Here is a 13,195-nt window from a genome sequence, read left to right on the forward strand (position 1 = left end):
CGAAGTGTCCTTGGGTTGAACCCCAAATTGCTCCTGAAATCTGTGACTTCGGTGTGTGAATGAGTCTTTAGATTAGATCGTTGCATGGCCTCTGCCATCAGTGTATGAATGTGTGTGTGAATGCTGACATGTAGTGTAAAGTGCTTTGAGTGATTGGAAGGCTAGAAAAGCACTAAAACAGTTTTAGAGCAGCAGGTCAGCAGGACGCCTCAGATTTTTGTGTGGTTGAGGTGTTTAAACTGTAACTGAGTGAAACCTCGAGGACCTCACTGTGTTCGTTAAAGTCTCCACCACCGAGCTCCAACAGTTAATGAACGAGGTTGGACGCTCAGCGACCGCTCCATTCTGCACCGCCGCAACCAACAACCACAGCTGCGCTCCGCCCGGTGAACAGCACCTCTCAGCCTTCTGCAGAATCATTATCTTCACACTCATCTTCCACATGGAGGAAGTCAAACTGCTTCATCATCCAGTTCAACTTAAATGTGAGAACAAACTGAGCAGAAGAGCATTTTTCACATGAAGCCAGACGGACAAAACATGGTTTGTTCCACATTATTGCATCCTCACAGAACATGCATGTTGCAGTCGTTCACACACATTATGTCGACACACACAGCTGGAGGTTAGAGGGACACATTTACTGTTCAGCAGCTCATCAAGAGCTGAGTAACTAAGTACATTTACTCAAGTATTTTGAGGTACTTTTTGCTACTTTATACTTCTACTCCACTACAGTTCAGAGGGAAATTTTGCACTTTTTAGATAGATGAATGGATGGATCGATGGAGCACTTTATTAATCCAGGCGGGACATTTTACAGTAAAGGCAGATTAACACAAACAAAAAGATAAAGTGCAAAAAAATATAACATTTCTCTAATAACAAAACAAAATACAATACTTATCAACAATAACTTAAAATCTTAACTGTTTTAACTTAAAGGGACAGTGTGTAGCATTTGGCAGCATCTAGTAGTGTGGTTGCAGATTGCAACCAACTGAGTACCCCTCCACTCACTCCTCCCTTTCCAAGACTGTGGTAACGGGAGCCGCTGAGTGCAAAAACGTGGTAACTCTGTTCGCCTCACTCGGAGGCAACATGGCGGACTCTGTGAATCAGTTTAAATCCGTTGGGAGAAGCGTGAGGCTGCATCTCCCGACCCCCCCTGTCCTGACTCAGAGGAGACTGGTTGTTCAGTGAAATGGTAGCTGGTAGGAAGGACCTCCTGTAGCGCTCCTTGTTACATTGACTTACTGAAAGCGCTCCGCTGTTTGACCAGGAGGTCGTTAAGAGGATGTGAGGTGTTTGCCATGATGCACTGCAGCATCCTCTTCTCCACCACCACCTCTAACAGCTCCAGAGTAGTTCCCAGTATAGAGCCGGCCTTCCTGATGAGTTTGTTCAATCTGTTCTGGTCGCCAGCTCTGATGCCACAGCCCCAGCACATTGTAGCGAAGAAAACTTTAGTTGCAACAACAGACTGGTAAAAGATCTGCAACATGTTGTTGCACACATTAAAGGAGCTGAGTTTCCTCAGGAAATGGAGTCTGCCCTGTCCTTTCCTGTAAACAGTCTGTGTTTCATTTCCAGTCCGGTCTGTTGTCAAGGTGAACTGTACTTCAGTTATTTTAGTTATAGTTACTAATGACACTATTCCAATAACATAATATATAATAGTCAGGGCTGAAGACTCCCACCTCCATCTGTAAATGTGACACTCGTTTTCTGTATTTGACCTATGAAGTTAAATCTGCAGTAGGCAGAATATTTTGGCATCATTTGGCAAAAATTCCACAATAACCTTTCAGCATATTATAGTTAAGTGTTTTGAGAGAAAACTAGACTTCTGCACCTCCTCATGGCTCTGTTTTCAGGCTTTAAAAAATCTAGCCCGTGACGGGAGACTTTGGCCAATCACAGGTCATTTCAGAGAGAGAGCGTTCCTATTGGCTGTTCATTCAACGGAGGCAGCTGTCAATCACTCGTGAACTCCGATCAAACTGTCAAACTAGGCAGCGCTGATCAAATATGAATCAATATTCTGTTACTGTAATACCTATTTCTCTCCTCAAATGATTTGAATGAATTTTCAGAAACATCTTGTAGTGTACTGTTCAGCTATAAAATGAGAAAGTTTGCTCCAGCTCCGTTGTGACATGTTTTCTGTACTTCTGTTACTTAGTGTACAGACTTATTCCAAGCCCAACCATGATGTTTTTTCCTAAACGCAAGTGAGTGGTTTTGTTGCCTAAACCTAACTTTACGTTGCCGTAGTTTTGTTGCGCGGCATAAAAACGACACGCAAAAAGCCTAAAATACGTCCTCATGATACGCGGAACGTCCTTCTAATGTTGTGTCATTCATACGCCTTTCCATGAGATTGGGTTGCACGTACATACGCGCACCTGCCATACAGACAAATAATAGTAATATAAAGAAAGATAAAAAAAGAAGTAATAAAAACAAGTTGCATGTAAGGTCAGGGCGCGTCGGGGTCTTGCATCGCCATGGCAGGGTTTATTTCACTACAATGACCTGCTAGCTGTACATTATCCCGCTTATTACACGGCTACTTACTTAAGAAATCAATAAGTTGATACAAAAACGGTCCGCCAGAGTCCAACATCAGAACTGCGCCCATAGCAACAGTCTGTTATACATAGCAACGGTCTGCTATAAAGAAATAACAGACCGTAGAACACCGTGATTGACCAATCAGAATCGTGTGTTCAACAAAGCCGTGTAATAAATCAATATAATCAATATAAGTTTGCTTTCATCTGATACTTTTATTATGTATGCTGTATGTCTGTTTTCACTACAAAGAGCGCTGTGTATTACTGATTCTTTAGAAGAATATTAACTGTAATAAAAACATAGATTCATTGTTTTAACCCTCTAAACATACAGAGGGCTCTTTTCTGCCCTTAATAGTGTCTGCAGACTTACTCCTCACAGACATAAACCTGGGCCATAAAGTCTTCTATAATGATTTCCAACAAGATGAGCGATGTTAGTGAGGACATCAACCTGAAACAATAAAAGTGAGGAGGACACGTGGTAATTATACTCAGATTTTATTTCTCAGCTGTTTGAGAGAAACTTCCTGCTGGTAAACTCTGATGCCTCAGACTATACGAGTTGAAAAGCAGCACCTGAACACACCATAAAACCTCAGCACGTGTCGGTCCAGTTAACAGTTTCAATCTCACTGAGTGTGTTTACATGAACGCTCTTATGGATATGCTACCTGGAGTACTCTGATAGAAACCAGGACACTGAGGCACCTGATCCAGGTTTATGATCAGTCTTCGTTGGTACAGAACAAGTGAGAAATCAGGACACACCTGCACACAGACAATCGGGAACCTGGATACTGTTATGATCATGTATACAGGGTTATGATTAACATGTAAACATCACATCCTGAATAAGACTAATTCCAGAGACCGTTCAGAAAGGAGACGGCGCACTGAGAGTCAGTTTCCTCTATCTGTGTCACGTGGGTTTCGCCACTGGAGACCAGCGGCATGTCCTAAGTCTATTATCTCAAATGGGAGAAGTGAACGTCAACAATGATTATGACGATTCTTTCGCCCCAAAGTAAATATTGGACCCATTTGTCACAAGCCAGATATCTTCTGAACACTCCAACGCTAATATGGCATTTTTCAGACAGACAAATCAGGAGTAAATTAACTTTGTTCGCTCTGTCTCAGCAACACACTCTAGTGTGATCTGGAAACTAATTTCAAGAACTCCCCAGCTAACTCATTTTCATAATGCTGAATATGGCTGTTAGCTGTGTAAATATCTAATGTTAGCAAAAGAAAATGTAAATACATTATGCAAATAGAATCCAGTCTGCTTTAATCCATCCACACGACGTTCACAACACTTCCAAATGAGGAGGGGGGGATGTGAGGGTGCGAACACGCCATGATCACGCCCACGCCCACTTACTGTAGGAAACAGTAGGTGTATACCATTTCAAACTATTGACGGAGCTTGTAATGCGTCATCTTTGTTATAGAGCATCTTTGCTGATACTAATGTAATGTAATCTGATAAATGAAAGCCCTCTGTGAGCAGGAGATGAACATTTCCACTTATGCTGGTAACATCAGGAAAGAAACCGAAATGCACGCTGCTGCCCTGAGTCTTATTGTCTTATTGTATACAGACAAGTTCTGTCATCAGAATAATCAGAAAGAAGCTATAATGACATACTTATATGATGCTTTAATGATATTCTAGATGTTTGTTGTTATATTTTTCGGTTGGTTGATTGACAGGTAAGGTGGCTTTCGTCCAGCTGGCCGACCTCCTGAACATTGAGGTGATCACGCTCAAGTCCAGACCCCACCCACTCAACAGTGTGTGCCCTTCCTTCTACCAGTCGGCCCCCAGCCTCCTCCTCTGCCGATTGATCCAACACCGGTGAGACAGATTTATCTGTTTGAATAAATGATTATCATGTAGCCCTGGGTATCTATGAAATGATATAGATGCATGTCAAATATTTGAGATGTTTTATAAAGTGCTCATCTTCATCCTTTTAATATGATAATTTGACATCAGTTGGTAACGTCCGGTTCTGAAAAGTGAAGCTAATGCTGAAGCGCTTTAAACCTGCATTATTTCTAACAGCCAGCAAGGGGCAACTCCTCTGGTTGCAAAAAGAAGTCTGATTGTATAGAAGTCTATGAGAAAATGATCCTACTTCTCACTTGATTTATTACCTCAGTAAACATTGTAAACATGAGTTTATGGTCTCAATCGCTAGTTTCAAGTCTTCTTCAATACAGCATGATGTTCATTTAGTAAATTATGGTCCCATTTAGAGTCAAATAGACCATAAAGCAGGGTATGCTTTAGGGCGTGGCTACCTTGTGATTGACAGGTCGCTACCACTATCACACTTATACAGTTTATTTTCTAGCTTAAACTTGGCACAGATTTTTCCTGGAAATCCCGCAACGGCCATGAAACCAGCTTTATGTATTTAATGCAGTTTGTGTTGTTCACTTCATGTAAACTGTCAAATAAACTGAGGTCTGAGGAGCATTTCTGGTTTGATGAATAATTCTGTCAGACAGCTGGAGATGTTTCTGATATTGTCATTCTCTTCATACACACTGAAAAAAGGAGAATTGTTTATACCAACTTCATTTAAATACTTCAATTGGTAGTAAATAAATTAAGTTGGGTTTTTTTCAAACAATTTCTTTGAAATTGATTTGAAAACACTTAAAAAGTATAAAAGTATGTTTTAAATGGGTTAACAATTGTCTTTTATCAGTGACATTCAGTTTCTTCAGCGCTACAGGTTACACAAAAACGACATAAAGCGAGTACAAAGACAGTAAAGTGAAGTACCGTAGTATTAAGTTCTCTGGTGTTATTGGATTGTTTTGACTTGTTGGTGAGCTTTTAAAAGTTCTTTATTGTTGTATTTTACTGAAACTCTGACGTGATGAGACACATTACTCTCAGAGGCTCAGGATCCTCTGGAAACTTTTAGAGCTGAAATATATTGTGAATTACTGTCAGATCAAAACCTCAGGAGTCTAACGTTTCTCCCAACTTGGTCAGTTGGGAGAAACTTTCAGGATGTTTAGTGAATATGAACCCTGACCTGCAGAAACACATCGTAAAGGTGGTTACAGACACACTAGAGCTCTGCTTTGTGTATTTTTCAGGGCCTTTGCGATCACTTACGATCTGATCATCCTGGTGAACGCCGTGTTCATTGGTCTGGACGAGGCGAATCCGATGATCGCCAACTCGGAGTGGGTTTTCCTGGTTCTCTACATGTTGGAGATCCTGCTGAAGCTCTACGTATTCGAGCCCAGAGCGTTCTTCTCCAAACACAGCTACTGGAACTGGTGAGGACGAGCTGACGCACACCGTCTTCACCACACTTCACCTTTACTGTCAGTGTCTGAAATAATTTCACACAATGTTTACCCCAAATGAGCAAAGGATTCTGGGTAACGCTGCAGTTCGTCTACAGGCAACCAGTGATAAAGTTAAACAAGTGTTTATGTGGATAGAATGAAGTATTCTTAAATATCACAAGACGCTTGTAGTGGTCTGTGGAAAAATGTTTATATTAAGAAACTTAAAAAGTGTCAACTGTAGTCTAGAAATACTGGAATCAGCCCATAAAATATGTCAGTTTCTAAAACCCCAAATCACCTCAGTGGTAGTTACAGTTGAAGACAAAATTAAATTCTTATCAGATGGAAACGACTTCAACAACTTTTTTCTTCTCATCCTACAAAACTGATCTAAGTTTCATCTTTCATCCAGGCAGAGTGAGTTTATTTTACATCAACTGACACCATTCATGAATTCATGGAGCTGTTAAAAACTGATGCTGGATGTATTTATGTAACGAGTGATTTATTCCTTCTGACGGACTGCATGGACCATAGACTGTATATAAAGATGGACGATGTGTCTCCACTTCCTCCCACTGTACAAAAGTGAAGCCAAAATATTCCAGATACATACATCAGCGTGATAATAAGTATCTAAAATTACAGAAACCATCTTTGGGAAAAATGTATTTGATGCGTACTTTGACTTTTTAGTTTGGCCCATGTCCCATCCGCTAACATGGAGGGGGCGGGATTTATGACCTATACTGCAGCCAGCCACCAGGGGGCAATCCAGATGTTTGGCTTCACTTTTTGGGAGCTGTTATGTCGTCTATCTTTATATATAGTCTATGGCATGAATGTTCATGAAATCATATTTACATGGTCCTGGGTCAACTTGAAGAAAATGTGTATGATTTATTACAAAATAACAATCATTTATATTTCAATATTTGTTTGAAGCTGTTTGTGTTTGAAACTCGTGTTTTGCAGAATGTCCTCCAATATGAGAGGAAACATTTGCTGATATATAACTCATAATGAAAAACATGTCTAAAATCAATGAGATGTGTCACGTCCATTTCACACAGTTTATCGGCATCCCAGCTTTTAAGTATGAGGTATGTGACACATGTTTCAGCTCCATTAGCTGCTGCTTCTTCAGTCGTACGACTGTAAGTGCTTGGACCAGCTCACTGCTGCTTGAGGCGGCAATTTTATTGTTTTATTGTTTTATTGTTTCTGTACCATTGTGGAGTAAAACAGCTTCTGAATTATTTTAATTTAGGGTCAAAAAGCCTGAAAGTAAAAACCTTAAAAAGCATTTACAAAAAGCCATAAACAAAAAAATGAGAAACCAAAACTGTAAGCAAAATACAAACTGTCACTGAGCAGTAAACTCTCAGGTCCTCACTTGTCTTCAGACGTTGTTCTCTTTATTTTGCTGTGAGAGGTAGAAATTGTAGCTGAAAGTCACTTGCAGGACGTCAGCCTGCCGCTCACAGTTTTGGTTTCTCATTCACAGTTTTAGTTTTTTCTTTCAGACTGTTAACACACAGTGGCCACTTTATTAGGTACACCTGTACACTCTAAAGCAATACAACAGCTCTGCCATAACATCTGTCTTTACAAAGTTCATAATGCTGAGGGTCTGTTGACCTTGTTGAAAATGTGTAAATTAATATACAATATCCAGAGCATTAATATAGTAGCAAACAACTATTTGCTATGTAAAGATATAGAGGAGTAATGTCTACCTGAGCAGAGAATGAAGTCACTCCCTCTGTGTGTGTTGTAATCAGAGTTTCTCCTCACTTTGTTGACATAACCAGGCCGGCCGCGTGTGCCTTTTAGTGCATGTGAGAGTGACCCACTGGCTAGCTCATACGGCGGTTACAGCTGATAACCTCATCCCGACGGCACCATCACGGAACTGCCCCCCAGGTTAACACTGTTATCTCTGTCAGCGCTTTTGCCGTCGTTTTCACTGTCAGCGCTGTTAGCTATGAGCTGCTGGCTCAGCTATCGACATGTTGAGAGCCGTGTGAAGGCAATAGAAATGCCAAAGAACGTATATGGACGCATTATAGACTATTACAGAGGGGGGTCAGACTATTAGAAACATCTCTCACTATAATGCAGTCCAGTACAACAACACCATCACTAACTATGATTGAATTAACACTTCGATAAAAGAGTAAACACAAACTGAACATTAAAGGCTTCATAACTTTCTGGCAGAACAGTTGTATTGTATTAGATTGTACAGGTGTACCTAATAAAGTGGCCACGGAGTGTGTTAAACTCATCTGAAACTCTTTTGCTGCAGCTGTTGACGTTGTTTTCTTTGTTCTCAGTGGCATGTTTGCGCCCCCTGCTGGTGAGCAGTGCAGCTGCAGTGACTTCAGTCAGAGATGTTTGTGTGTTTCATGGATGTATTATAAGAACTGGATATCGGTCTCAAAGATGGCACCTTCTCAATTTCAATGAAAGCTGCTCGCCAAGCTCAAAAGCCAAAACTGTTTTCTGGCTTCCACATTGATGTTCAGAGTTGTTACTCCTGCTCAGCCCTTAAACTTTACATCAGGGCGTCACGCACATGAAAATCAGTCTTTTAAACTCTGGGAAAGTTTTACAAATATGACATGTCCATGGGTTAAAATTTCATAAAACAGTAACAGACACCCTGTCAACAGTGTTTCAGACATCTCTTTAATAATGGAGGTCTATGGGGAAAAAGATTGAGTGACCTCTGGGACAAAGTGTCAGGGAGGCTGAGTAGCGGCGCTGTATCAGATCTGTTAATACATCCATGATATGTTTCTGTTGTTTAACATGTTGGTGATGTCAGAGACACAACATGTGAACACAAACAGGATGAAAAACATTCAGCTTCATTTACAGCTAACGCTGGTTTTGCTTTCAGCGTCATCGCTGTCGAAGGAAAGTATTTACGCTCAACTTGAAATGTTTGTTTTCTAATGTTTGTTTTGTGTTTTCAGGTTCGACACCATCATCGTCATCTCCGCTCTCATCGCCACAATCATCAACTCCGCCATGGAATCATGTAAGTTTGTTTTATTTCTACTTAAACTCGTGAAATAAAGCCTGAATCACAAAGATTCAATGAAGTGCTGAAACATTTAGTTGATTAATTGATTGACAGTAAATTAGTAGACAACAGTTTTGATCAATTAATAATTTGAGTCATTTACCACCATCCATTCTCTGGTGTCAGTTTTTCTTTTGTATCAGATTTGCTGCTTTTCTCTGTTTTATATCCCAGTGAACTGAATATCTTTGGGTTTTGGACTGTTGGCAGGATACACCTTAGTCTAATACAAATAAAACCCACAATAACTTCAGTTTACAGGTTCACAACAACAGTAGTCGTGTTTCCATTCATATATTTTTATGCACATTTTCAAATATCATATTAGAAAAGCTGTATGGAAACAACAAAATCTGCTAGAAACTTCCTCAATTGCGAAAAAATTTATTTATGACTTGAGGTGGTTTTTACCTTCGAAAAAGAGTTGATGCGTTAAATGGGTTATGGAAACGCCTTTGCAGAATAAATTCTGATGTAGCGAACATTTAACTCACATGACTGATCAGCTGTTTCCGCTGTCGCCGTCTTCTTGGATGTTCCCATAACGTGCGAATGCTCGTCTTCGTCTCCGGACAACATGAAACATGGAAATACTAGCTGACATGAAAGAACAATTAAAAATTTCCCAATAGAAAGTAATTCCTGAAGGTCTCTCTCCATTTTTCTAGTGTACATGGTTAGATGCAACCTGACCCTGTTAGATGGTTTGTTACACAGAACCATCTAAGAAGTCATCATTGGAAACTGTTTGGAAAAGGGCAGGCACTTTCAAAAATACTTGGCAGGTGATTGGATGAACCATCTGTCAATCAAACTCTCGCTGAAGCCAGTCGGGAGAAGAGTGAAAACATCTTTTCCTTTGAGATCCTGCGATTATCGCGTGATCTTGTGACATTGCGAGAATCCAGCTGCCATGCAAGATAAGGTTAGATGACCAAGCCGAAGTGTTTTGTTTCCGGTTTGCCCCCTCTACTTCTTCTACTCTGTTTAGTGGCGGATTACAGCCATGCGTGAGCTATAGCGCCAACTTCTGACCAAACTTCGCTGTACCCGAGTTTATTCTCTCCTTATTCGCATTTCTTATTCAGCTTGATGCTAACCAGAGGTTTACTGCACTGCCATGTCCTGTACGCATAACTATACAGAAACAAAGCAACATCACTCGTATCAGCCTCTCCACACCTGACATGTGGGGGTTAAATGTATATGTGACCAGCTGTTCATGTTTTTCATTTAAGACATGAGTGTGTGCAGGCGGTGTGGAACAGATTTCCCTCCGAGGACAATAAAGCCTTTCTGTCTTTCTGAATAATCGTTCCCGTCCTGTTTTAGCGGTAAATTACACCAGCCGTCAGATCCTGGACATCATCTTCATCCTGCGAGTTCTCAGACTGATCCGGGTGGTGGACAGCATCAAAAGGTTTGATCTTTAAGTGCACTTTTGACTGATTCAAACATAGTTTTAGTGCTAAATCAGTGCTTGAGGTACGTATATTAATCTGCAGGTAACCATAGCAATGATTGGACACCTGGGATGGATTTAGATGTGAGAAGGAAATGCGTTTTTTGACTCTGTCTTACTTTTAGACAGCAGGACACCTTGTTATGTATCATCACTCTCACATCTGTCCTGATCATAGACTGTATATAAAGATGGACGACGCGTCTCCGCTGCATCTTGAGATTCTGACATAATTTGGAGCCAGCGTCTGCGCATTAGTGACTGGGGGGCTGGAGACGCAGTATCGAGGTCACCAAACCGAACCAATCGCGAGCCGATCATGGCTGCAGCTGGTCAGTGAGAGAGACTCACAGCTCCAATTCTCACATATCTCCCTCTTTTATAGCATCAAATAACTAATTTAAACCAAACTTATCAGAAAAATTAACACTTGAACATACATCAGTGTGATGATAACTACCTAAAATGACAGAAGCATCTTTGGGGAAAAATTTATTTGACTTTTTAGTCTGGCCCATGTCCCATCTGCTAATATGGAGAAGGCGGGATTTATGACCTATACTGCAGCCAGCCACCAGGGGGCAATCCAGATGTTTTGGCTTCACTTTTGGGGAGCTGTCGTCCACCTTTATATACAGTCTATGGTCCCGGTTGCTCCATACTTCTTCGTAGTTATGTTTTATGTCTGAATGTGTTGCTTCACTAACGATGAGGGCTATTTTCCCTGTTAGGTTTCGTACAATCATCAACACCCTGGTCAGGATCGGACCAGCGATCCTCACATTTGGACAGCTGATCATTGTAAGTTGCTGCTAACAGATTGCCGGGTGGAATATATTGTCAGGCGTCTAAACGTGTTTTAATTTCCTCAAAAAGCCTAAAAGTAGTCCATGTTTTTAGAGCTGTGGTGTAATAACCAGACTGAGAGTCACTTCAAATGGGGTTGTGTTTACCATGTTCACGAGAAGAGTCCACATGAACGTAGCTGGCTATTCACGACCTCATAAGTGGAAATTTTCTGAAAGCTTTGTGACGTGTTTACTGACAGCTGAGGCTGATGGGAATGTCATTAGTTCTGCAGGTATTTGGTCATAAACCAAAGTATTGGACACATTTAAATGTTGACCTGATGATGGCGCTAGATGAAAAGTTAGAGGATCATCGAAGTTGTTACAACTCCTCCTGAAGGGAATGTCTGAACCACATTTCATCACAATCTATTCAATAGTTGTTGAGATATTTCAGTCTGGACCAAAGCGGTGGACCAACAGACAGACATTAACATCCAAATAGTCTTGTCGTCGCTATCGTGGCTAAAAGCTTGAGGTGGCATCCTGGTAGTGAAGCTGGCTCTGATCGGATCATCCTACTCATTAGGTGGTGTACTACATCTTTGCCATGGTGGGGATGGAGCTGTTCAAAGGGAGGGTGGAGTATTACGAGGACCCCGAAAACCCAGCGAAGGCGTACTGTGGAAACCCTCTGCTGGAAGGAGAGACCTTCGCACAACTCGACTACTGCAAGAACAACTTCAACAACGTGGTGTCCTCCTTCATCCTGCTAGTGGAGCTCACCGTGGTCAACCAGTGGCACGATATCCTTCTCGTATACAGTGCTTAAATGTACATAGTTACTCCCCATCACGGTTCACTCCACAATCATTTCTGTATCTTACAATATAACCAACTTTACTCTCAAAATTAAACCCTAATCTTTCTCACAGGTATTCTTATGATGTTCAGAAGTCATTTCTTTGTTCAGATTGATTCAGATGTTAATATCTCTGTGACTCCTTAACGTGACTCCACTGCTCAGCAACGGCTTCGCCATCGTCACCCACAAGGCAGCCAGGCTCTTCTTCGTCCTCTTTCACATCATAGTCGTCATCATCATCATCAAGTAAGACTAAGGAGGAGGAGGGGAGGAGGGAGGGACATGAGAAAGAGACATGTGCAAGTGCAAAACAAAGAAAAGTTAGTTATTGTTGTCTGGCCTGCTGATTTGGCACACAATTTGCGTCAAAAATGGCACTCATTCTCAGAGTCATAAATCAGTAAAATCTAACACACACAGACATGATACATATATTTTTTGATTTTGTGTGACTTACACTTTCCGGGGATATCATCATCTCTGATGTCCATCACCAATTAACATCCAGAAATCCACTTAGAAATCATAGAAAAAGATGCTCCCTACAACTGCAGAGCTTGCCTGAGAATCATCATGTTTTTAAGTTTTCTTCTCTATCAAAGTAATCCAGTGACAGTTGTCTATACATCCATGGGTACACTGCAAACAGGAGCTGCTAATGGCTAATTCAGCATCACTTTTCCAATCCGATCCTGGCAATTTTTTCCAAAATATGAACAAAATATCGACAAAAAATGGGGCTGATGATGCATCACATCCTGTTGTATTTCAGTATCTTCGTGGCGTTCGTCCTCGAGGCGTTCTTCATGGAGTACTCAGTGGATAAGAGCGACCTGCAGACGTCTCTGGAGAAGAAGATTGAGGAGCTGGAGCTGGCTGTGGCACAGTATGTTACCATGACAACAAGGACCTGTCACTCATAAGACCGTACCGCTGCTTTGGATTTCAAACATGAACTAAAACACTCCTACTTTACAGCTCTGCTGAGTATTTTCAACATTTTGGATTTGGATGAATGATGGAAAGTTAACAAGATGAACTAGCTAAAAAAAAAATCACTGGTATGGTCCTTTTAATTTG

The 13,195-nt window shown here is 41.1% G+C and overlaps 1 protein-coding gene across 2 annotated transcripts in view; it reads left to right on the forward strand.

Moving 5' to 3' along the window:
* The window catches only part of tpcn3 (two pore segment channel 3), a 28,408-nt gene that overhangs the window by 13,440 nt on the left and 1,773 nt on the right, over positions 1–13,195 (forward strand). Inside the window, exons 10-17 of one of the 2 annotated variants that reach the window (XR_012593271.1) lie at positions 4,299–4,443; positions 5,706–5,891; positions 8,891–8,955; positions 10,333–10,420; positions 11,194–11,263; positions 11,840–12,067; positions 12,278–12,361; positions 12,888–13,001. Coding sequence is in view for 1 of the 2 variants with exons in the window: in XM_074629789.1 (XP_074485890.1) it covers positions 4,299–4,443; positions 5,706–5,891; positions 8,891–8,955; positions 10,333–10,420; positions 11,194–11,263; positions 11,840–12,056; positions 12,271–12,361; positions 12,888–13,001 (976 nt within the window). In the remaining variant the exon portion in view is untranslated. Of the gene's footprint in view, positions 1–4,298; positions 4,444–5,705; positions 5,892–8,890; positions 8,956–10,332; positions 10,421–11,193; positions 11,264–11,839; positions 12,068–12,270; positions 12,362–12,887; positions 13,002–13,195 lie in introns of both variants that reach the window. The other variant, XM_074629789.1, reaches the window with a different exon arrangement.

Source organism: Sebastes fasciatus, chromosome 3, assembly GCF_043250625.1.
Source record: "Sebastes fasciatus isolate fSebFas1 chromosome 3, fSebFas1.pri, whole genome shotgun sequence".
NCBI lineage: Eukaryota > Metazoa > Chordata > Actinopteri > Perciformes > Sebastidae > Sebastes > Sebastes fasciatus.